This window comes from Chenopodium quinoa, unplaced genomic scaffold (genome assembly GCF_001683475.1).
Source record: "Chenopodium quinoa cultivar QQ74 unplaced genomic scaffold, ASM168347v1, whole genome shotgun sequence".
Classification (NCBI taxonomy): Eukaryota; Viridiplantae; Streptophyta; class Magnoliopsida; order Caryophyllales; family Amaranthaceae; genus Chenopodium; species Chenopodium quinoa.
In genome coordinates, this window is record NW_018744367.1 from 3,665,886 (window position 1) to 3,690,997 (window position 25,112).

The 25,112-nt window shown below is 39.7% G+C and overlaps 1 protein-coding gene across 7 annotated transcripts; it reads left to right on the top strand.

The window, feature by feature from the left end:
• Positions 1-9,182: 9,182 nt before the first annotated feature.
• On the top strand, positions 9,183-24,647 carry LOC110696557. Of its 7 annotated transcripts, XR_002506322.1 has the most exons (11): positions 9,184-9,590; positions 14,421-14,479; positions 15,368-15,638; positions 15,741-16,781; positions 16,861-16,938; positions 17,030-17,106; positions 22,021-22,202; positions 22,334-22,457; positions 22,547-22,846; positions 22,951-23,067; positions 24,140-24,647. XR_002506322.1 is itself a non-coding variant. In XM_021873897.1 (9 exons), exons 7-9 carry the CDS (start codon positions 22,700-22,702, stop codon positions 24,584-24,586), a joined length of 711 nt encoding a protein of 236 aa, XP_021729589.1. In that variant the 5' UTR covers positions 9,197-9,590; positions 14,421-14,479; positions 15,368-15,638; positions 15,741-17,106; positions 22,021-22,202; positions 22,334-22,457; positions 22,547-22,699; the 3' UTR covers positions 24,587-24,647. The 7 variants fall into 7 exon arrangements, 1 of the variants encoding a protein (XP_021729589.1); XR_002506324.1 differs by having other exon boundaries at positions 9,183-9,590; positions 14,405-14,479; positions 15,741-16,938; XR_002506325.1 differs by having other exon boundaries at positions 14,405-14,457; positions 15,741-16,938.
• Positions 24,648-25,112: the final 465 nt, after the last annotated feature.

Below are 25,112 nucleotides of genomic sequence, written 5' to 3' on the forward strand. Positions count from 1 at the left end.
GTGGACGCCTGTGTACTTTTTTGTTGTATGATCTAGTCATTCTCAGGCGATAGATCTCATGGCGCAAAACAGCATTGCCCCTCTTTTCAGGAAGTGAGTCTAATGCCAGGCGCATGGCTTCCCAGTTTGCCTCTTCGTCATATAGCATTACTCGAAGAGTCGGCTCGTAGTGTTCTATTGGAAGAACAGCTTCCGCACCATAAGTTAGGAGGAATGGAGTTTCTCCAGTCACCCTTTTTTCAGTCGTCCTAATGGCCCAGAGAACATGTGGTAGTTCATCCGCCCATAGGCCGCCTGCTCGTTCAATCTTTTTCTTGAGACCGTCTGAGATGATTTTATTAAAGGCTTCTACCTGGCCGTTTGCTTGTGGACGGCCGACAGATGCAAAGTAGTGTGCAATTCCTTGGTCTCCCAACCAGCTTTTGAGAACAGGCGTCTCAAATTGGGGACCATTATCAAAAACCATAGACATGGGAACCCCGAACCGAGTGATGACGTTTTTCCAAATGAATGAAATTACATCTTTCGTCTTGATTCCCTTTACAGCCTCCGCCTCTACCCATTTAGTGAAGTAGTCAACGGCAACAAGTATATACCTTCTGCCGCCTGTAGCAGGCGTATATGGACCCAGAATGTCCATGCCCCACTTAGCAAACGGTAGTGGGCTGTGAATGGTAGTGAGGTCAGTAGCCGGACGGTGAATTAATTTGCCAAACCTTTGGCACTTGTCACATTTTTTCACCATCTCCATTGCATCTGCTTCCAAAGTAGGCCAAAAGTAGCCCTGCCGCCTTGCCCTTTGAGCAAGCATCCTACCACCTATATGAGAAGCACAGTAACCAGAGTGAAGATCATCTAGTATCTCTCGTCCCTTTTCAGGAGTAACACACTTTAAGAAGGGTTGAAGGTACCCCCTCTTGTGAAGTTCTCCCTGTATCATTTCAAAACAGGAGGCTCGTTTTTTCAGTGCTGCCGCCTGTTGAGGATCATCCGGCAGCGTACCGTTTGTCAGATATGCCCTGATTGAATCCATCCAGGTTGAGCTTCTGTCTAGGATTCCAATAGGGTTTTCCTCGATGCTTCTCTTCTCCATTACTTCCCAAAAAACAGTTCGAGGAGTATCGGAGGAGGCGGATGATGCTAATTTTGACAGTGCATCTGCCTGGTTGTTTTCTGATCTCGGCACTTGGATCAGATGGAAATCCTCAAGGGAGCCGACTGCTTGTCGGACCGCCTGTAAATACTTGATCATGGCCGGATGGGTTGCTTCGTATTCGCCATTGTACTGACTCACTATCAATTGTGAATCAGAACAGGCGTCTATTTTTCTTGCCCCTGCCGCCTTGCACATGCGGATCCCGGCTAGTAAAGCTTCATATTCTGCCTCATTGTTTGAAGCCTGAAAACTGAAGCGTAGAGCATACTCGAACCTGTCGCCCTCTGGAGATTGACATACGACGCCTGCTCCACAACCATTTGAAGTAGAGCTTCCGTCCACATATACCTTCCAGACTTGGTCTGGAACTTGAGAGTCAGGAGGACGAGTCATCTCTACAATAAAGTCAGCAAAGGCTTGCCCCTTCACTGCTTTTCTAGGCTCGAAAGTAACTTCGAGGCTCTGTATTTCTATGGCCCATTTGATCATTCGTCCTGAAGACTCCATGATGGTAAGGGGCCGCTTGATTGGTTGGTCGGTATACACGACGACTGCATGTGCCAAAAAGTAGGGCTTCAATTTTTTAACAGCCATGAAGAGTGCAAGACCAAATTTCTCCACTAGGGGATACCTTAACTCGGCATTTTTCAGTACGTGACTGACAAAGTAGACCGGGAGCTGACAACCGTCCCTTTCAGCAAGGAGCACAGCGCTTAACGCATGATCAGAGACGGCCAGGTACATGTAGAGATCCTCTTTGGGCAAAGGGCTGACCAGCCTCGGCAAGGAATGCAAGTGAACTTTTAATTTCTGGAAGGCGGCCTCAGCATCCGGCCCCCATTCAAACCTTGCCTTTTTCTTAATTGCCTGGAAAAAGTATAGGCATTTGTCGCCTAATCGGCTTAGGAATCTCCCCAAGGCCGCCAGACAACCTGTTAACTTCTGAACCTCTCGGATGGTACGAGGCGACTGCATGTCAATGACCGCCTGCACCTTCTCAGGGTTCGCCTCTATTCCTCTCTGATTGATAAGGAATCCGAGAAATTTCCCAGACTCAACTCCAAATACACATTTCTTGGGATTGAGCATGACATGGTGCCGCCTGAGTGTGGCGAAAGTTTCTCGGAGGTCCGTCAGATGATCTTTCTGAAGTTTAGTCTTGACAATCATATCATCAATATATGCCTCGACGTTTCTCCCAATCTGATCAAAGAACACTGTGTTTATCATTCGTTGGAAGGTAGCCGGGGCATTCTTAAGACCAAACGGCATGACCGTGTAACAGTATAACCCCTGATCAGTGACGAAGGCCGTCTTCTCCTGATCTTTCTTCCACAAGGGAATTTGATGGAAACCAGAATAGGCGTCCATAAAACTCATCAAGGCATGGCCGGCTGTTGAGTCGACCAGGTTATCAATTTTAGGCAGAGGGTAACTGTCTTTGGGGCACGCCTTGTTTAAGTCTGTGTAGTCTACACACATTCGACAGGTGCCATTCGGCTTTTTAACAAGCACCACATTTGCAACCCAGTCTGGGAAGTAACATTGCCGAATGAACCCTGCATCAAGTAATTTTTTAACTTCGGCGGCTGCCGCCTGACTTCTTTCTTCGCCATGGTTCCGCTTCTTTTGCCGTACCGGCTTCTTTTTCGGATCCACAGCGAGTTTATGTACTGCCAGATCAGGACTAATGCCTGGCATTTCATGGACTTCAAATGCAAAGATGTCCTTGTATTCTTTCAATAGGTTGTGAAAGTCGTCACCAAGGTTTCTCAGAGCAGTCGTCCCAACTTTGACTGTTCGGTCAGGACGTGAGTCGTCTAAGATCAGGTCCGCATGCTCACCAGCCGGCTGAGGGCGGAACTCATCCGGCCGCTCCTCTGCCAATGATTGCTATTTTCTTGCTTTTCTTGCGGACTCTGTCTGGGACGCCTTTCTCTTTTTGTCGCCTGTTTCTTGAACAGGCGCACTCTCCTTGACATTGTCAAGGTCTGTTTTTTCTCCACTTGACCCAGTGGCCATAACAGTGGGCTTGACATCCGAGAGATAGCACTCTCGGGCCATCCTCTGATCTCCCCTTAGGGAGCCGACTGTTCCATTATCCCTCTCAAACTTAAGCAGCATAAGAGACGGGATTATAACAGCCTTGGAATTATTCAAGGTTGGTCGACCCAGAATCATGTTGTAGGCCGAGAGTTCCTCTACTACTAGGAACCGGACTACCATGTGTCGTCCTTCCCCTTTTTCGTCCAGGCGAATGGGTAAATCTACTCGTCCAGTTACCTCCTCCAAACCCTATTAAAGGGTGGGAGGCCGGATGTATGCAGTCCGTCTGATATTTCAGTTTTGACAGACATTTGCTGCTGATGAGATCTGAGGAGCTCCCGGTATCTATGAGGATTCGGCCAACTCTCTAGTTGGCCACTTTACATTCAATAACGAGAGGGTCGTCATGCGGCCCCCTTACCCCTCCTAGATCCTCTTCAGTGATGACAATCTCAGGAAATGTATATTTGGACGGTCGTTCTTGGTGAACGGAATTTACATCTAACCGCCTTATATTATCTTTGTTGCCCCTAATAGTGGGGCCGCCTCCTGAGAAGCCGCCTGCAATGGTGTAGACGACTGCATCATCTGTATCGGAACTGTCGGCCTGTTGATTCTTTTTGGCCGACTGCTTTTTTGAGGAAGTGTTCCCCGTAGATTTCTTGACATAAGTGTCAAGATCACCTTGCTCAGCCAAGCGGTCTAGGTACCGCATGAGACTGATGCAGTCATTGGTGTGATGACCAACGTCATCATGATAAGCACAGATTTTGTCTTGGTTCCGGTTGTTTGCAGAACCCTTCATGGGGACCGGCTTCTCAATTGAGAACCGTCCCTTTATTTCTTTTAGGATAAACTGGTTATCCTTGTTAAACACATACTTTGGGGAGTATGGTTTGAATTCTTTTTTCTTTTTCTGGGCCGGCTGTTTAGAGGAATCAACCGCCCAGACCTCTTTTCTTTTCTCATCTTTGTTAGACGACTGTTTCTGTCGTCCTTCTCTTTTGTCGAACCTTTTCCCGTCCGACTGTTTTATCGTACACAGATCAGTCGCCTGTATATAGGCTTCTGCTTCAATCAAGGCCTCTTGAAGAGTCGCCACCCTTTTTCGAACTAAATCAAATTTGAAGGTAGACCCGTCTTTGAGACCTCTAAAAAAGTCAGTATAAGCTACCTCATCCGGTAACCCTTGAATCTGTATTCTCATCAGGTTGAACCGCCTGATGTAAGAACGAAGCCCCTCCTTCTCGCCCTGCTGAATTGTTCCCAAATCAAGAGTCGTTTTCTTCGCAGGTATGTTCATGGCGAAGTTGGAGGCAAATAAGTAAGCAAGCGTCCTGAAGCTGTTTACACAACCAGTCGGCAGGTTGCCGAACCATTGCTGTGCGATTCCCTTGAGAGTCGCTGGGAAACACTTGCACCAAGTGGGATTATCCAACCCTTGAAGGTACATCAGGTTGGTGAATGCCATCAGATGGTCTTCTGGGTTAGTAGTGCCGTCATAGGCGCCTACTAGTACATTTTTTACTTTGGCCGGCTGAGCGGCTTCAGTAATTTCCTTGGAGAAGGCCGACGGCTGTTCACCAAGTCTAAGAAATCGTAGCTGCCAGTCCATAGGTTGGACGTTTTTTGCTGCAGGTCCACCAAATGGAGGTGGCTGCATAAAATACTGTTGTTGCGGCACAAATGGTAAGTTTGGTACCGCCTGGGCACTATGAAAGCCGGACTGACGGGAGGTGCCGCCTGACTGACTCTCATGGTACGACTGAGTATGCCTCATCGAGGCATTTCGCAAACTGTCTTGAAAGTCTGAAGTAGAAGCCGACTCTGACAATCGGTAACTCTTCTTCTGCTCTAGCAGTAGCCGAGCATCTGTGAACGTTTGCTTTGACCCGTCCGCCTGAATATGACGAACCGGTTTCCTATTTCCCGTAGGATAACGGAATTTTGTGAAATCAAGAGCAGGTGGCTCCCGCTTCTTGGATTTAGGATGAGGAGTCGCCTCTCGCCCTTGAACTGGCTTTCTCTTCAGTGAAGTGGAAGGTTTTTTGGCCGACTGCTCTTTGAATGAAGCAGGCGGCTTTTTGTTGATCAACTCTTGAATCTCTCCCTTGAAGTCCCTCATGAAGGTCATGAGTTCGTTCCTTGTGATGGGAGCAGACCTATCAGTCGGCTGTTGCCGAGCAGGCGGTGCGCCTGCTGGCTCGCTTCCTGTTTGAAGATGCTCCCGTTCCCTCCTTTCGGTATGACGGGTACGTCGGGCCCTTAGGGTCCCGTCTGGAGCTGTATGAGTTTCCACTTCAAATTCACTTTCGGTGTCATGGTCCGACTGAACTTGAGGGTCGTTTAGGGGACGCCTCTCTTCAGGAGTCGGTACAGACTTGGATGCCATCTCTGAAGTACTCTCCCCACAGACGGCGCCAAATGTTTCGGGGTTTTCTGATGTCCTGCGGGAGAGTTACAATTCCGAGACTGGAACCGGACGCCTGTACCTGCAAAATAACGGAGACTCCTGAGAGCTCCGCCTCCAACGGTCAAGTTAGTACCTGATTAAGGAGTAATTAATACGGAAATTAAAGTAACAAGACCTCTCTAGGTGAGAGTGTTTAATGTTGGTAATCTGCTTTGTTAGCGAGATTAGCCGGTTATTAGAGTTCCGTAATGTGTCTGTTCTTCTCTGTTCTTCAGGTGAGATTAATTGCTTGATCAATCGTCTCTCAATTGCTTGATGTTCTCTTGATTTCTTGATTGCTTAATTAATGAGGATTTATTAAGTATTTATAGTCTTGAGAAGCGTGCCACTCTCTAGGTTTAGGGTAAACCTAGGGCTGACCGGGCCTCTAGACAGGATTGGGCCTTGTTGGCCGGTTTTCCCATTTGGCATGGGTGGACACGTGGCGTGCCTCGATTGGTCCGTAGAGGACGTATCTGTGATTGACACGTGGCAGGCTCCTATTGGCCTTCGTGAAGGACACGTGGCGGAACCTGGTTGGTCCACTTGTCAGACGGTGATTGGTGGATAAAAATCCCCTAATCAATATTGATTCGAGATTCGAGAGATGAGAATTTATGTTTAGGCTTAGTTTCAATAGGTAGGTTAATTTATAAATGGTTAAGTCAAGATTTGAGAGATGCGATTTAATACCGGTAGATTAATTCTGCGATTATAATACGTAGCAAAAGCCCTTTATGATCTGATTAATTGATGCATTGATGATTGATTATTGTGTTTTACCCTAGACTTTGATTTAATGATTTTTCCTTAGTTTAATTTTGCTTTTGTTCAGTTATTCCCCTTAGTTTAATTCTCTCAAAACAACTTGGTTACTTGATAGTTTAGGTTATATTAATTATTTAGGAATAGAAAGACTTGTTTCCCTGTAGATTCGACCCTACTTCCCTATCTTCTTTAGGTAGAGGACTTAGGTAATTCTTTTGATTTAGTGATACGACTAGCACCTGTCAGAAATCAAATGTGAATGTTGGCCCGCTAGAGGCTACGTCTTTCATAAGACCGAAACTGGAACTAGAAGATGAAACATGCCAAAGAAAATTAGATCTGAAATTCTGGGGGTATTTTCCAGTCAACTCACATAATTCATGAGCCTTATTGGACATTTGTTGCCTCTAAATGATTTTAACACTTCTCATGGATTTTCTCTTTGAAAGTTTAGAAGAACAGAGTGGTAGGGAAAGGAAAATCGGAGAGTGAATAGTGAGAAGATTAAGCAAGGGGGTGTTTCAAAAGGTTTTTATAGTTTACCCAAGCGTTGGAAGAGTCCAGAAAACGATGCAAATGGTATAAAATTCACTTTACAGTTGATTTTAAATTGGAATTGGAAACCCCAAACCTAAAATACACGTTTTAGGTTCCAAGTTCAACAATTGCAAATCAACCGACGTCGACAGTAATATTACTCATTTACCCTTCGAAAATTTTACCAAGTAACACAATTGTTGAAATCAAAAGGAAAGTTACAATTACTTTGGGAAGATTGTATCAATTAAAAATTACAAAGATCAAAAGGCATTTACTTCAATCTATAAATACAGGTTGAAGTCATAAATTGTCTCACTCAAGCACGCCAAAATTCATCTTCTTTCCCTCACTAAAATCATTTATCTCTCTCCCTCTCTCTCTCTTCCTCTCCCTCTCTCTTTCTCTCTCTCTCTCAAAAGGGCAATTTCTATCACTTTTCCAAAACACCTTTGTGTGGTAACAATGGTGAGTTCAATTTTCGGCATTGTTGAGCCTGATCGAAATAAAAGGCCCAAGGAGGATTAACTAGGGTAAAGTTATCAAGCAATTCAACTTGCCGAGTTACCTCCTTAATGCCAAGAGAAAGAGAGGCAGAGTTTCAACAAAAAAGAGCTCCAAAAGCTTGAGGAGTGGCGCAAGAAGAGAGAGAGAGGGTCAATTGTATTTTCCATATTATATAATTCAATTTAAATCATTAACTTTTTTTTATCTATTAACTATTTGTAACATATTTTTTACAAAAATTAAATGGGTCAAGTGACCCGTTTCCTTGAAGTTAACTCTCCCCTTGAAAATGTCCTTAGTTTAAATATTAAGCTAAGTGTTACAAAGGAAAAATTGTCAAAAATAAATAAAACAACCTTTGGCTATCTTTCAAAAATAAAATGACTTTATGATTATTCCAAAATAAAATGACCTTTGACACACATCTGCTCAAAATAGAAGAAAAAATCGATAACCTGTATAAAAGGTTAATACCGAATACGTGTCGCATTGTGATTATTTTGACTTTTTTATTTTAATTCTTAACATTTTTGTTATCTAAAAAATTGATTTTAAATTTATAAAAAATTTAAAACTAAAAATGAAAAAAAAAAAACTTTTTCTGTCTCCTCCTCTCCCCTTCCTCGTGTGGTCACCTGAACCCCCTCCCCACCACCAACCCTCACCTCCCTAATCCCCTCCCCCTTATGTTCAGCGTAAGGTGAAAGATATGGGCCAATTTTCATGATCAAGCTTGGTGTTCACCAAGCCTTGGTTGTGAGCACAGCGAAAATGGCAAAAGAGTGCCTTGGCACCAATGACAAGGTATTCTTTTTTTTTTCATTGGGATAAGATATTCTTAAACAAGTCCTACGAAATATTTGTAGAGCATCTGGGTCATAATTTTGTTATGTTTTCATTCAGTCCTTATGGCTCGTACTGGCAGGAGATGCACAAAATAATAATGACCGAGCAACTGTCCAATTATCGGGGGACAGTGTCAGGTAGGGAAAGGGGAAAAGGAGGGAGGACAATGTTGGGGTGGGGGGAAAGGGATGAGGGACTGTGTCGCGCGGGGTGGGGAAAAGGGAGGGAAGCCGACAAAGGAGCGGGTCTTGGTTGAGGGCTACCGGGGAAAATGGTTGTTCATGGAGTGGGTGGTGCAGTTGGGTGGAGGGTTTTTTTTTTTTTTTTTTTTTGGTTGAATTAAAATCAATTTTTTTTTTTTTAAAAAAAAAAATCCTACTAATAGCACTATGACATGTGTCACTATTAACCTTTTAAACAAGTTACCAATTGGTCACGTTCTATTTTGAGCAGATGTATGTCAAAGGTCGTTTTATTTTGGAATAATCAAAAGTTCGTTTTATTTTTGGAAGACCTCCCAAAGGTCGTTTTTTTTTTTGACAATTTTTCCATGTCACAAACATGTTTTAAATCACGTCCTATATTAATTAAAATGCTATGTTTTAAATCTTTGATTTCCAAGTACTTGTAATCGTCAGATCATTATGTAGTCCTTGTTAATATAATTATAAATCTTTTGGTATTTTTGGACTTATCAGTTGATAAGTATGATTTAAATGCTATATTACCCACACAAATATACTACAGTAGTACATAATTGACTTTATGTAACATGTAATTGGTAACACTTCTTGAAATGCAAAATATTAGATTTATAAGTAACATCTTGGTAACACTTTATTAGAATGTAACACTCAATGTAACACTTTTAACATAAGTAACACTCCATAGTAACACTTTTAAAAAAAAGTAACATTTTATGATAACACTAAGAGGTGTTACGTGATTAAACATTTATAATAAAGTAAAAGTTAGTATTAATCCCCAAATTAAATTACCAATTTATTATATAGGTTTAGGATTACCGCCAAAGCAATTAAAAATAAAAAATAATTTGGGCCTCAATCATTAGCTTTAACCGCCAGAATTAAGGGAAAAAAATAAAATAAAAACAATCTCTCAATTCTAGGTTCAATTTCCTTATTCAGCATGACATTCTTCCGTTATCACAAAAAACCCAATCTCGCAATTCAAGTTCAATTCGCGCGAGTTTCATCACAAAATCAGTCATTGACTCGATCGTCATCTGGGGTTCCATCAACTCGCGCTTCCAATTAGGTATATTAGTTATTTTTTTGGTGGATTTTTAATGTTTTTGGTTATGTAATCATTAAATTTAATGTGAATTATCATCACAGTCTAGTTAATAGGGTTTGTTTTGATTGGATTCTATATTATCTCAATTGAAATTTGGACCTGTTATTATTCATAGTTTCATGCAATCTGTTTTGTATATTAATGGATTTTCTTATTAAAATGATGCTGTATACTTCGTATTATTGATCTTAGGTTTTACAGATTAGAACTCTTATTAAGTTGATGGAGCATTCAATTTTAATTGCTGAAGAAAGCAGACCACTTTTATGCCATGCTAAGTATATTTAATTAAGTATATATAAGCAATGGCTAGAGAGATTAGTTATAGGGAATCAGATGTATTTATGGACAGAAATTTATGGCTTCATGTAGTAGTGTTTGTAATCTGTTTGATGTTAGATCATTAATTAAGTGAAAATAATTACATTGCATGTCATTTTATATAGGTTATAGGTTATTCCTGTGAATGTCCATCATTATACATCCTCACTCCCAGACATGCTTTTCCTTATTGATTTTCATCTCCAATCCTACACACATCTTTAAAGTGTTAATAGATGGTCATATGCTTCAATGAAGTGTAACTCTTATATACTTGGTAGAGGAGAATTGTAACCTTGGACATTACTTAAAGTTAGCTTTTCTGAAAATTTTAACTTGGTAGTGGAGAATTGTAACCTTGGAGAATTTTAACTTTTCTGAAAATTTCTGAACTTATTGTCAGCTTACCTAAATTTATAATACCTTGGCAGAACTTATATTTAATTCCAGGAAGCAGCTTTATAATACCTTGGCAGAACTTATATATAATTCCCTGAATCAGCACTAACTTACTTTGTTTAAACTTAACTTATTTGAACTGAATTTGTCTAAATAAGTCATAATAAGTTAAACCAAATGGAGTGAACCATAATCAGTTTTTTTTTTTTTTTTTTTTTTTTTTTTTTTTTTTTTTTTTTTTATATACTTGTTTCATTTCTATTATTATTATACAATGTTGAATATATGGGTGTGTGTTTCTATGGATATTGTCATTTCTTTTAGACATGTTAAATTATATGCCAATATTTTAAATCTTTAAATTTACTTAGGTTTAAATTTTGATAAAGGAGACAAAATGAGTAGTTGGACCAACTTCTTACAATCTAGTCATGAGTATGAGAAAGGTGTAGAGGATTATTTAGATAAAGCGTTTTCTACATAAGCAATTGGAGATCAAATTTCTTGCCCGTATAAGGTGTGCTATCACCGCTTTTGGCATCGTAGAGAGACAGTTTTCAATCATTTGATTGCAAACGAGATCAAGCCTGGCACTGAAGGATGGCATTGTTATGAAAAGGGCTTGTCATCAACATCAAATACCGAGAAGGATGTTGAAGACATGCATGATGATATTAAACGTCTGATATATGATGTTCATAGAGATGTGGCAGAAAGGTATGAAGGGGTTGGAGATGAGCCCAATGATGAGGCTAAGAAGTTTTATAAGTTAGTTGAAGATGGAAACAAGAGCTATATCCCGGGTGCAAAAAAATTTCAAAGCTATCATTTCTTTTTCGTTTTTAGCTTTTGAAGTGTACTCATGGGTTAACTAATATAGCAATTTTAGATTTTTTGGAGCTTTTTCGAGAAGTGTTACCAGATGCATCTAATTTGCCTAACTCTTTTAATGAGGCAAGGAAATTGATAAAAGATCTAGGTCTTAATTATGACAAGATTGATGCATGTCTTAATGATTGTATGCTATATTGGAAGGAGCACGAAGCTGCCACGTCTTGCCATGTTTCTCATGCTCCAAGGTGGAAAGAAACACAGACCAAAAACCAAGAAGATATTAGCAATCAACCATCTAAGAAAGTGCATCAAGTCCTCGCAAAAGTTCTTTGGCATTTTCCTCTTAAACCAAGGCTTCAAAGGTTGTACATGTGTTCATAAACAGTAGAGCTAATGAGGTGGCATGATGAAGAAAGAAAGAAAGATGAGTTATTGAGGCATCCTGCTGACGGTGAGGCGTGGAAAGAGTTTGACCAAAAGTACCCAGAGTTTGCTAATGAAACATGTAATGTTCGTTTGGGGCTTGCAAGTGACGGATTCAATCCATTTCGAACTATGAGCACACAATATTGTACATGGCCTGTTGTTCTAATTAATTACAACTTACCACCATGGCTGTGTATGAAGCCAGAATTCTTAACGTTATCTCTCCTTATTCCCTGGCCCACCTCTTCTGGAAATGACATTAATGTCTACCTTCAACCATTGGTTCAAGAACTTAAAGATTTGTGGGATTATGGGTTGGACACCTATGATGCGGAGAAGCGTCAAACATTTAAGATGCATGCAGCTTTACAATCAACGACCAGCAACTTTCCAGGTTATGCTATATTATCTGGTTGGAGCACCAAAGGGAAGTTTGCATGCCCTTATTGTCACTGCGAGACTGATCATCATCACTTGAGTAATAGTAACAAATCCTGTTACTGGGCTCATCGTCGATGGTTAGATGAAAATCATCCTTGGCGACATGATATTGAGTCTTTTAATGGGGAAAAGGAAGAGAGGACATCTCTAGGTCCTTTAACAGGGGATCAAATTTCAAGCTTGTTGGAAAACTGGGAAAAAATTTGGAAAATTACAACCAAAGAAGAAATATGTAGATTGTCCATGGAGAAAGTCCTCCGTCTTCCACACTTTGCCTTATTGGAAAGATTGTGGTTGTCGTCATCATTTGGATGTCATGCACATAGAAAAGAACGTTTGTGATAATGTGCTCGGAACTTTGTTGGACATACCTGGAAAATGAAAAGATCATCATAAGGCTCGATTAGATCTGCAAGAATTGGATATAAGGGAAGAACTACATCCTGTAGATGCAGATGACAAGCGGTATGTTTTGTTGCCCAAAGCATCATTCTCAATGACGAATGAAGAGAAAAGCATATTTTGTAGTGTTTTGAAGAAGGCAAAGCTGCCCCAAGGTTGTGCATCAAATATTGCAAGGTGTGTGCAAGTCAAGGAGGGGAAAATATCAAGGTACAAGAGTCATGGTGCTCATATAATAATGCAACACTTGCTTCCGTCAGCAATTAGAAAAACTTTACCAAAGCATGTTGCTTTACCTCTTATGAGATTGAGTGGGTTTTTTAGAGAAATATGCAAGAGAGTCATCAATCCTAAATATTTGGATCGCCTTCAAGCAAGAATTGTTGAGACTCTTTGCGAACTAGAAAGAATATTTCCACCATCTTTTTTTGACATACTGATCCACTTATCGATTCATTTGGTTGATGAAATCAAGCGTGGTGGACCGGTGTGTGATTGGTGGATGTACCCTATAGAAAGGTACCTCGGAAAGTTAAAATCATATGTTAAAAACCGATGTTTCCCTGAGGCTTCTATAGCAGAAGGTTATTTGGCTGAAGAGTGCTTGATATTTTGCTCTAGGTATTTGAATGCTAGTGTCAAGAAGCGATCTAAGTGGTTTAACAAAAGTCAAGAGAAAACTGATGAAATTTATGAAGAATCACCTTTATTCCATAAGGCAGGTTATCCTCTTGGGAGGAAAAAGAAAGGGATGAAGAAAGGGAAGGCATACACTCTTGATTCAGACACAATGGCTCTAGCACATTGTTATGTGTTGTTTAATTGTCAAGATGACAAAGTTGAGAATTACATCAAGTGAGTAACTTTTTTAATATCTTGTCCATTGTGTTTAAATTTATATTGTTTTATTACCTTACTTATATGGTTAATACTATGAAGGGAACATGAAGAGTTTGTGAAGAAGATGTCTAGAGACAAACGAAAAAGAAGGTGGAAAGAGGCGCAAGAGCATAGCAATGAATTCATGGTTTGGTTTAGAGAAAAGGTTGTGGTGGATAATGTCTCGGATCATATCAAGTGGTTATCAAAAGGTCCTTCTACTATTACAAGGAGGTACACTAGATATTTTTGTAATGGATATAAGTTCTACACTAGAGATCATGATGAAAGGTGTAAAACTCAAAATAGTGGAGTCTCTTTAATTGCTTTGACTCCAAGCTTCGCGAGTAGCAAGGATCACAATCTCGTTCTTGGTAATGTCACATATTATGGGACTATAAAATCAATAATTGAGGTTGATTATTGGAGTGCATTTAGTGTTGCGTTGTTCGAGTGTGATTGGTTCCATGTGGAAGTAGATGATTATGGATTTACTTGCGTTAACTTTAAGAAATTGTGTTCTAAAGATTACCCTTTTGTCTTGGCATCACAAGTGCATCAAGTGTTCTACACTCAAGACGGCCTTGAAGAAGATTGACATTATGTGCACAGAAATTTTCCAAGAGACTTTTTTCATGCCGAGGGGCAATCTGAACACACATATATGAATGAAGTTCATGAACCCTCAGAGGCTGTAATTCTGACTACAGATCATGATGAACACCAAAGTTGGTGCAGAGAAGCTGCTTATGACAGAGTTGAGGTGCCTGTCAATAGTGAAATGAAAGATCATAATCACGAAGATAGTTCTGATATAGATGACACAGATTGGGATTGGATGGAACCATCCAAGTGACATGTTTAGACCCTTTTTTTAGAATAATTATCCTTCATTGAACTTATTATTTGGATTTGACAAACTATTATTAAAGTGTTTTTTTTTTTTTTTTATTTGAACTTGTTTTCTAATGAAATTTATAAGTTAGTGGTTAAATTTAGTGTTGTGCTACAGAATTTACTCTAACTTTATTTTAATTGTTAAATTTATTTGAGGTTTGATATTATAGTGACAGTGTTTACATTTGGCAGTTTTGAGCTATGTGGTATCTTTGTGCTCGGGCAGTAGGTGAGTTGTGTCGGCTTCTGAGGTAGTTTCTACTATTGACATAATTTCAATATATGAACTTTTGTCTTTGCATTGCATGATTATAGCTGATCAGACTTTAGCTCTAGCAAGATTAATTTGCCTCAGACTTTTTGCAATATTTATAAAGCTGCGTGTGAGGTAAATTAATCTTGCTAACAGTCTGAGTCTGAGTATTAGCAAGATTAATATCTACCTCAGACTATTAGCTAATCAGAGTTGAGTATAAGCTGATCTTGTGCTCAGGTGCTCAGGTTATATGCGTACTCTTTCTGTGCTCTTTTTGTGCTCAGGTGCTTTTATTAATCGTTATACGTACTGCCTGATGCAAGTGTGCTATATGTATTACCTTTGAATCAGTGTAGCTTGGGTCAGTCAGGTGAATATGAAGGGAGGACTGAAAGTCCTGTGCTCCAAACCCAAACAAATTTGATTGTTTGAAGGCTTAGGTCCTGTAAAAATACTACGTAGTATCATCTAGGGTAAATCATTTCTCTTTATATCAGAATACATGATTTATTACCTAGATCTTTGAAGGCAACTTCATGTGCAACAACTGTTATACTAAGCCCCAAGCTGTTTGCAATTTCAAGGACCTTTAGCTGACCACCAATTGGATCCACTTTTGTATAGAAGGATTCAGACAAAATGAATGCAAAATTACTTAGATTGCATCCATGATCTCAGACAAAATGAATGGTAATTCTACTCTGAAAATCAGGACATGGTTTTGTTTTGGCCACTCTCTTTTGAGGTAAATCAGGAAGGTGGAATTAGCAATGTATGTAAACTCTGAACATCAGGCTAATAATCTGTTAGGGGTCTGATACTCTGAAAATCTGTTTGTCACCAATAATGTCCATCAACTAACTGTCTTGTGTGTTCTTTGTAGGAAGCAAGATCTAGATGGCAGAAATGAGAAACTTAAACAAAAAACTATAGAACAAAATGGAATCAGGATGAAGGATTTAGGGGTTACATCCATGGCTTATGAAATGAAACAGTCGATGAAGGGATCGAAACAAACGAAAAAAAGGAAGAAGGTGACTAAAGATACTAACGAGTATACACCTGATGAAGAGGGTGAACTGAACCACTCAAGTGAAGAGGATGAAAATGAGATAAGGAAAACCGGTGTAAACTTGAGGTCTCGTTCAAAGAAGGTTGTTCTTTTTTTTTTTTGTGACAACTAAATCTTGTGAATCATAATTGTTAGAAAATCATGTAATATTTGTTTAATGATGTTCATGAATACTTAATTTCAGGTTGTGACATTGAGAGGGAAGATAACCACAAACATTAAGGACACGACAGGTGTCTCTTCAATACCAATGGCTAATATAACTAAGATGCGTCTTCAAAACACCGAGATACAACACTTAGATCAAGGGTTACAAGGGAGAGATTCAATGCAAAGAAAAATCCAATTAGGCAAGTATACTGCACAGAAAAAATCAGCAGTCCATAATCAGTAAGAGAAAGAGGTTGAGATTGGGAATGGTGTCCAAACTAAGACAGGGCAGAGTAAGACAGTGGTTGCTTCTGGTTCACTCAGTGCTTATAGGCAAATGCAATCACAGTTGCTAGAAAAAAGAGAGAAGAGCAAAACAAAGTGATTTATTACTATGACATGGCTAGTTCACAGCCTGTTAACATGGCTATTTCACAAGTGCATTTAGGGAGTTCACAAGCACAAAGTTTTTCACAAACACAAAGATTTGGAAGTGAATTACAGGAAGATTACGAGAATCATATGGGTGCAAATGAACGCAATTTGGAACAATATGTAGATGAAGAAGATGAGTTTAGTGATGATTTGAGTACCACTACTAGAAATAGGCTAAATTCTGACGGACTCCAATTCCCTCGCAAAAATAGAAATTTTCGGCGGAATTTTAGATTGTAGGAAAAATCCGTCGGAAAGCATTATTTCGGACGGAAGAATCCGCCGGAATTATTCCGACGGACCATATTCCCTCGGAAACTTGTTCTTCCGACGAAAAAATCCGTCGGAATGCGTCCAACGAATTTATATGCCCAAGGAAATACACCCTTTCGACGGAATTTTCCGCCGGAAAAAATATGTTCCGACGGAAAATTCCGTCGGAAAAGTGTATTTCCGAGGGATTATTTTCCATTGGAACCTTTCAGCAATTAAAAAAAAAAGGGTGATTTGAATTGTTTCACGAAACAGAAACTGGGTAGGGAGAAAGAGGAAGAGAGAGAAAGGGAAAGAGAGAAGGAGAAACGGAGAAGGAGAGAGGGGAAGGAGGTCGCCACCACCTGCTGCCGGGTTGTCGCCGCCGGTAAGTCGCCATTTTTTTGGTTTAATTTTTTTTTTTATATATAAAGTTATTGAATACCCTAACCACCACCCCCACCTAGGTTGTGACGGAATTCACTATTAACCACCACAACCGCAAAATCTTCACCGGAAAACATCATTGTCGCCGCCGGGTAGTGGTAAGTATTTTTTAGGGTTTTTGGGGTTTTTTTGAGGTTTTTTGGGGTTTTTTTTTGTACTTGACCCTTTTTTTTGGTTTTGGAATGCTAGTGAGGAACCCCACAGCCCCGACACCAGCCGGGCGTCGGTCTGCAACCAAGGGGTCGACCAGCCTCCGCCGCTAGCAGGTGGTGTTTCCCTTAGTTTTTTTTTTTCTTTCTTTTGTTCATTATAATTTGTTACCATTTAATCATTTTTTAATATACATAAGCATCACATTCTATGTTACTAATTGGGATAATTTGATATTTTTTTAGGTTTTGTAGAAAGTGAATCTACAAAACCTAAAAAAAATATCAAATTATCCCAATAACAAGTGCAGATCTACAGGTTAGAGACTATGTAAAACCTAATATTATAAGTTTAGTTTATACTTGGCATGTTAGTCGGTAACTGTATTTAGATATATGTTGATTTATTGTTTTTTTAAGTGTAGTGTATACAATTTATTGTATTTATATTATAATAAGTTGAAATTTTAGAAAAGAATGTGTATGTGTTGTGTTAGTTTAGTTTATTTAAGTTTATTTTTTAATTATTGTATAATAACACGTTAACATAGTTTGGTTTAGTTTATTATAATAATGTATGCTAGTTTAGTTTATTTTAAAATATTTAGTTTAATTTTGTGTATGTTAGTTAATTTAGTTTAATATTTTTGTTTGATATAATGTTTGTTATAATATTTAATAATTGTGCTTCTTTTTTTTGCTTATATTAGTTTAGTTTAATTATAATAAATCTCTATTTAGTATAATGCATGTGACCTTCACTTTATATATATATATAATAAATGAAGCATTTGCAAATAATCATTTGCCTAGATACCCGTTCAAGGCATACACAATAGGAGTATGTCTTGAATAGTCCCCGGTTGGGACTGTCCTTGTACGCTTATTCTCACTTAGGTGGTGAATGTAAGCCTTGTTTTTTATTCTACGGAAAATCGTGTCTTTTCATTTCTCTACAGTGTTCTCTGGGTACATATGTAGGTGTGTTTAATTGCCTACATCGTGTACTTGGAGAACTGTAGAGAAATGCTGACGAATTTCCGTAGAATTGAAAACCTGGCTTACATTCACTAGTGGGATTAAACGTACAAGGATGGGTTAGGTTGGAGTGATTAGGACCCTTTGGAAGCATTTTATATCTCATTTGCATTTTCATGAATGATTGATGGATAATGTTTAGGAAGTACGCTTTGTGACTAATATGCGTGAGTTGTGTAGAAGTTGTAATCATGAAACGAACAGAACGTAGCTGGATGTATGAAAGGAAGGTCGGGCCATATGTTAATCCAGAGTTCGAGAAAGGGGTTGAAGAATTCATGCAATACGTCAAAGATAATCCCGAAAGTAGTAACCGGAATGAAGTTAGGTGTCCATGTACTAAATGTAAGAACAAACGACTTTGGGACCCAGATAAAGGTTAAACTTCATTTGTTTCGCGCGGTTTTTGTACCTAATTACTATGAGTGGATGTGTCACGGGGAAGGGTTTTCGACAGTTCCTGCAAGAGGGTCCAACGAATATCGTGAAATGGTTTTCGATGCGTTTGGTCAAAGTCAAGATCATGTGCATTCCGAAGAGGCTAGTGTTCCATCAGAAGAGGAGCCTAATGCCCAAGCTAAGGATTTTCTGGATTTGTTGAAGGCTTCTGAAAGGCCATTATACGAAGGTAGTTCGTTGTCTGTGTTGGAGATGGCCGCTAGAATCACAAGTCTAAAGTGCGAGTATAATCTTCCGCACAGATGTGTCGATGGGTTTGTTTCACTTCTTAGTGAAGCAATTCCTAACAACAATCAAATGGTCGACACATTTTATGAGGTAAAAAAGATTGTGAAGGGCTTGGAAATGCCTCATGAAAGGATTCACGCTTGTCCTAAAGGATGTATGTTGTTTTGGAAGGATGATGCCCAGCTGTCTACATGTAGGGCGTGTAGCAGCGATTGCTACAAGCAGACTTCCAAGGGTAGCCTAGTGCCTTTGAACGTTTTGTTTAATTTCCCGATCACACCCAGGCTGCAAAGGCTATTTACAACCAAGACTATTTCGGAGGAAATGACATGACATTCGAAAAATCCTCGAGTGCAAGGCACTATGGCACACCCTTGTGATAGTGAAGCTTGAAAACACCTGGACAACTACTTTCCAGAGTTTGCCTCCGAGCCTCGTAATGTTCGGCTTGGTTTGTGTACAGATGGTTTCGCTCCTCATAGCAAGTTTGGGGGACAATATTCTTGTTGGCCTGTCATTTTGACCCCTTACAACTTGCCCCCCTCAATGTGTATGAAAAGACAATTTATGTTCCTTTCGTTGCTATCCTAAAAATCCTAAGGGCAACTTGGATGTGTACATGCAACCGTTGATTGAGGAGTTGAAACAGTTGTGGGAAGTTGGTGCACATACGTACGATATTTCCATGAAACATAATTTCAATCTTCGAGCAGCCATCCTATGGACCGTTAGTGACTTCCCGGCTTACAGTATGTTGTCCGGTTGGGCCACATCTAGTAAGAAGGCTTGTCCATATTGCATGGACAAAAGCAAAGCATTTTAGCTAGAAAATGGGTGTAAGGTGTCTTGGTTTAATTGCCACCGCCAGTTCCTTTCGACGAATCACCCTTTTCGGAAAGGAGCTTCCATATTGGGTGCCCCTCCACACATTATGTCAGGAGAGGAGCTGTGGGAATTTGTGAAAGACCTCCCGAAGGCTACAGATGGGCCCGAGTCACTTCAACGCCTCAAAAAAGAAAAGAAGGGGTGGTTCGAGAAAAGTATATTGTGGGAGCTTCCATATTGGAAGCATCTGCTTGTTCATCACAACCTAGATGTCATGCACATTGAAAAGAACTTCTTTGATCAGTTATTTCACACTGTAATGGCTGTGAAAAAGCAAACGTGTGACACGCCATCCGCTCGAAATGACGTTGCCAAATATTGTAAACGTCCGCAGCTTCATCTTCAGCAGGATGATAGGGGAAAAGAGTTCATGCCAATGGCTCCATTTGCTCTTGAAAAGGCTCAGAGAAAAGTTTTGTGTGAGTGGGGTAAACAGCTGCGGTTTCCTGATGGTTACGCCTCCAATTTGAGTAGATGTGTCGATTTGCAAGCATGTAAGCTCCACGAAATGAAAAGCCATGATTGTCACGTGTTCATGGAGAGGTTGTTGCCTACTGCTCTGCGGGAATTGCTCCCTTTCCATGTCTGGAATGCAATAACAGAGATCAGCCAATTCTTTCGCGATTTGTGTTGCTATACAACAACGGTTAGTGACATGGAGCGATTGGAGAATAACATAGCTGAGATACTGTGCAAGCTTGAGAAGGTTTTTCCCCCTACATTCTTTAACTCCATGGAGCATTTACCCATTCATTTGCCATATGAAGGGAAGTTATGTGGTCCTGTGCAATATAGATGGATGTACCCGTTCGAAAGGTAAATCAAAGCCCATGCACATCCTATTTCTTACATCAAATTCAATGTAATGTCGTGTTTATATATTTACATAAATATGATTATAGGTTTCTAAACCATTTGAAACAAAAAATTGGAAACAAGGCTCGAGTTAAAGGCTCTATTTGCAATGCTTATCTCACCGAAGAGATAGCAAACTTCTGCAGTAACTACTTCCAGGGGACGGTTGACACTAAAACACGAGATCTCGGTCGAAATGTGAATGCCGACGTGGACTCCACAGTGGACGACGCTGAAATTCCAGAGTTGTTCAAGGAGGATAGCGGTCGTTTGTCAACTGAGGGCAAAACTCGGTTTTTGGATGAAAAAGAATTGGATTGTGCTCATCTGTTCGTGTTACGAAACACCGACATTCTTGGTGAATACGAAAGGTATAACATAGTTTAGTAATGAAGTGTAGTTGGATGATATGATCATCTGGAATGATTACAATGTTTACTTACATTAATTTTGGCCTCGTAGGAAGTTTGAGGACTATGTCCTTAGTACTCGACCTTTTCTGCGTAGAGAAGAAGTAATGGAGAAATGCGAAGCTGCATTCCCTTATTGGTTTCATCGCAAGGTGATGTCCACTGTCTAAACGTAGGATAATTATGATTAACTATTCGTTGCTATTTTCGTTGCTATTTAATTTACTCATTTAGGGAAGTGTGACGGTTATATTTAAAACGTTTATAGGTTATTGAGGAGGAACAAAAGTCGAATGTGCTGCGAGCGTTGTGCATGCGCCCTTTCAAGCGTGTTCGAACTTGGAAGCAGATTTTTGTCGGTGGCTTTAATTTCCATACATATGCCCATGGCAAGCACAAATCTACGATGAATTACGGGGTGTGTGTATCAAGTGAGGATGGTGGAGAGTACTACGGCATTTTAGACGACATTATAGAACTGGTCTACACTGGTCCCGAAAAAGAGTACAAGACTATTTTGTTTAAGTGTAGTTGGATGGATTGTGGTAGGGGAATGAACATACATGAACAGTACAAGCTTGTCGAAGTGAATCATACTAAGATATACCCCAAGTACGATCCCTTTGTTTTGTCTTACCAAGTGACTCAAGTGTACTACGCATCATACCCAAGCCTGAAACGGGATCGAATACAATGGTGAGCTGTTTTTAAAACACAAGCAAGATCAGTGGTTGATGCTCCGGTGGACTTAGAGTTCTTGCAGGCACCATCCCCACAATTACATGCAACAATTTGCCCACCGAATGATATTCCAGACTATATCCAAGATGATGATGATGAGGAAGATGACGATGGCTTTATTATCTCGAGCAATGAAGATGATGAATCTAGCATCAACTCCAGTGATAGTGACGAGGATGATGATATCGATGTATTATTAGATGATAGTAGCGATGATTCCTGTAGTGATAGTAGTAGTGATGACATTAATAAATAGGGGAATTTGTTACTCTCCTTCTTTGAATTTTCTTATTATTGTACACTAGACAAATGAATTGGTATTTTAATAAATCGATCATTACTTTTACGCTGAAATGTTATTGCATTGCCCGAGTCCCTTGTAACTTATAATATGATGTAATGTTATTATCAACAGCTGCAGGTCATCGTGGCGGGCGGTAAAGACACAGGTCAACGGGGAATGCAGATCGACCATTCCGATGATGACATAGAGGATGCTCCTGGTTTGGATAATATTCAGGAGCCGACTTCCAGCTCATCACGAGGTCAGACTCAAGAGCGTTCAAAGTTGCCGGTTTTAGACCCTATTGTGCTCTGGTACGTACATACATTTTGTGCATTGGGATTTTATTATTTGTTAAAAAAAAAACCATTTATTACCTGTAACAAGTTGTTCAATACTTGCAGTTCATGGTCATCTAACTTTGTGGTTTCCTCATTGAATGTAGGTTTGACGACAACAAGGTCAGGACTGCGGTATCCGGGTCGATAATCGGGTACTATCGACAGCCTTGGAGGAATTACGGCGAGGTGGATGCAGCGACCAGGGAACATTGGTGTAACCTATTCTGCGTAAGCTATTATAACCTTAACTGAAAACATGTTTTTTTGAAATGTTGAGCTGAATTTGTAAATTATGACATAACGTTTATCAATTGCAGAAGGAATTCACGTGGGCACCTGAGTTGGCCGAGGATGTGAAGCACACGTTTGAAAAGACGCTTGCTACTCGGTTGCGTGACATGTTCTACACAGTCACGCATAAGATGAGAGGCGCAAGGCCATCCTGGCTCAGCTAGGAGGTCCACAAGAAGATGATGGATATTGTTGCCGCCGATCCAACTTTCAAGGCAAGGTCGTCCCAAAACAAGAAGAATAGGAGGGGTGGGTCAATGGAGAATCCGGTTGAAGCTACCCACTACCAGGGTTCGATGTCTACTGTACAACATGCTAAACGAATGGTAAGTTTGTTGAGTATTCCGTTTAAATTGGAGAGTCGGGTTTATTCTTTTCTACAGGTGCTCTAACATTTAAAGTTTATCATTTTCTATATGTATAATCAAAGGCGGCGAAGAATAAAGGGCAGCTCCTAACAGCTCATGAGATGTTTATCAAGACGCATTTCAAGGAAGTGTCTGGGAAAGGCACGGTACCGGCCAACACCAAAGCACAGCATATTGCGGTATTAACTTCAATAACACCTACAACTGTTATATGCATGTTATTAGAAAATAGCTTATTTTTGTGATTTCAAGGCATATACATCTAAAACAACCTATGATATGCATGTTATGACAAAGAATTGGTTCATTTGGTAAGAAATGTAGAAAATAGGCAAGTGATAGGTCATTTAGGGGTCTATTGGTTGATTTGTAATCATTTAGGGTCCCAAAACTTAGACAAGTGCTTATTTTTGTGATTTCAAGGCATACACAATCCCAAATACCTATAATAGACATGTTATGACAAATAAATGGATCATTTATTTAGAAATGTAGATAATAGGCAAAGGATAGGACATTTAGGGGTCTATTGGTTGGATTTTGGTCGTAATCGCTCAAAACCTTTGAGACTTGGTTTTTTTTTGTTATTTCAAGGCATATACATCTAAAAATATCTATAATAAACATGTTATGATAAAGAAATGATTCATTTATTAACAAATGTAGATAATAGGCAAAGGATAGGCCATTTAGGGGTCTATTGGTTGGATTTTGGTCGTATTCGCTCCCAAACCTTTGACACTTGGTTTTTTTTTTTGTGATTTCAAGGCATATACATCTTAAACTATCTATAATAAAAATGTTATGACAAAGAAAGATTCATTTATTAACAAATGTAGATAATAGGCAAAGGATAGGTCATTTAGGGGTCTATTGATTGGATTTTGGTCGTATTCGCTCCCAAACCTTTGAGACTTGGTTTTTTTTTGTGATTTCAAGGCATACACAATCCCAAATACCTATAATAGACATGTTATGACAAATAATTGGATCATTTAGTTAGAAATGTAGATAATAGGCAAAGGATAGGTCATTTAGGGGTCTATTGGTTGGATTTTGGTCGTATTCGCTCCTAAACCTTTGAGACTTGTTTTTTGTGATTTCAAGGCATATACATCTAAAACTATCTATAATAAACATGGTATGACAAAGAAATGATTCATTTATTAACAAATATAGAAAATAGGCAAAGGATTTTGATTTTAGCTTACATATTTACTTTGTGCAACTTTTCATATGTCTATCTTGTAGGAGGCCTACCAGAAGAAAGTTGAAGAAGCAAGCACCCAAGGGATTCAGAAGAGTCCAAATGAGTTGTACTGGGAAACTGTAGTTGGTCGAAACAAGAAGGGTCGTGTGAAGGGACTTGGCCAAGGTGCGGAGCTGTATTACGGCAGCCGGAAGAGTTCCAAGTCTTCCCAGCAGTACACGCCTTCCTTTCTTTCTCAGATGCAAGATCAGATGGACCAGAGGGTGGAACAGAGGTTGGAGAAGAGGGTGCAAGCGATGCGGAGTGAAATGGAAGTCGAGATGGAGACTCGATTGGCCGAAATAGAAAGGAGAAACCAAGAGAGGTATGAAGAGATGATGCGTCGACTCTCCAGCAATGACTCATGTTCCAACATTCCACATCAGCGTCGAGACCCCACGAACGACGGCCCAGGTAGCGGCGGTGCAAGGATAGGTATTGTAGCTTAGAATTTGTGTACGTAATTGGACATGTATATAGTTTTAAATTATGTTGTATTGTTGAACAAATTAAAATATATACATTAATATTATTGTTAATATATATATGAAAATATTTTCATATTTAAATCATCAATTCAAAAATTAACACAAATTAGGTGAAGGATATAGGTGAGCAAAATCGAATTAAATAATTAAATTATTGTTTATTAATCAGGAACCTTTCGACGGAATTGTTTGTCGGAAATGAATACCTTCCGACGGATCAATTCGTCGGAACATAAGAGGTTCCGACGGAAATTTCCGTCGAAAACTATTATGATCCGACGGATTAATCCGTCGGAAGGTATATATTTCCGACAAACAATTCCGTTGGAACACCCACTTTTCCGATGAACTAATTCCGTCGGAACGTAAGATATTTCGAGGGAATATTCTGTCGGAAGCCTTCCCATTTACGACGGAAATAAATTCGTCGGAATGTTGCGACGGACTTTTAATTTAAGTCAAAATCAGCTCCGATAGACGTAATTCC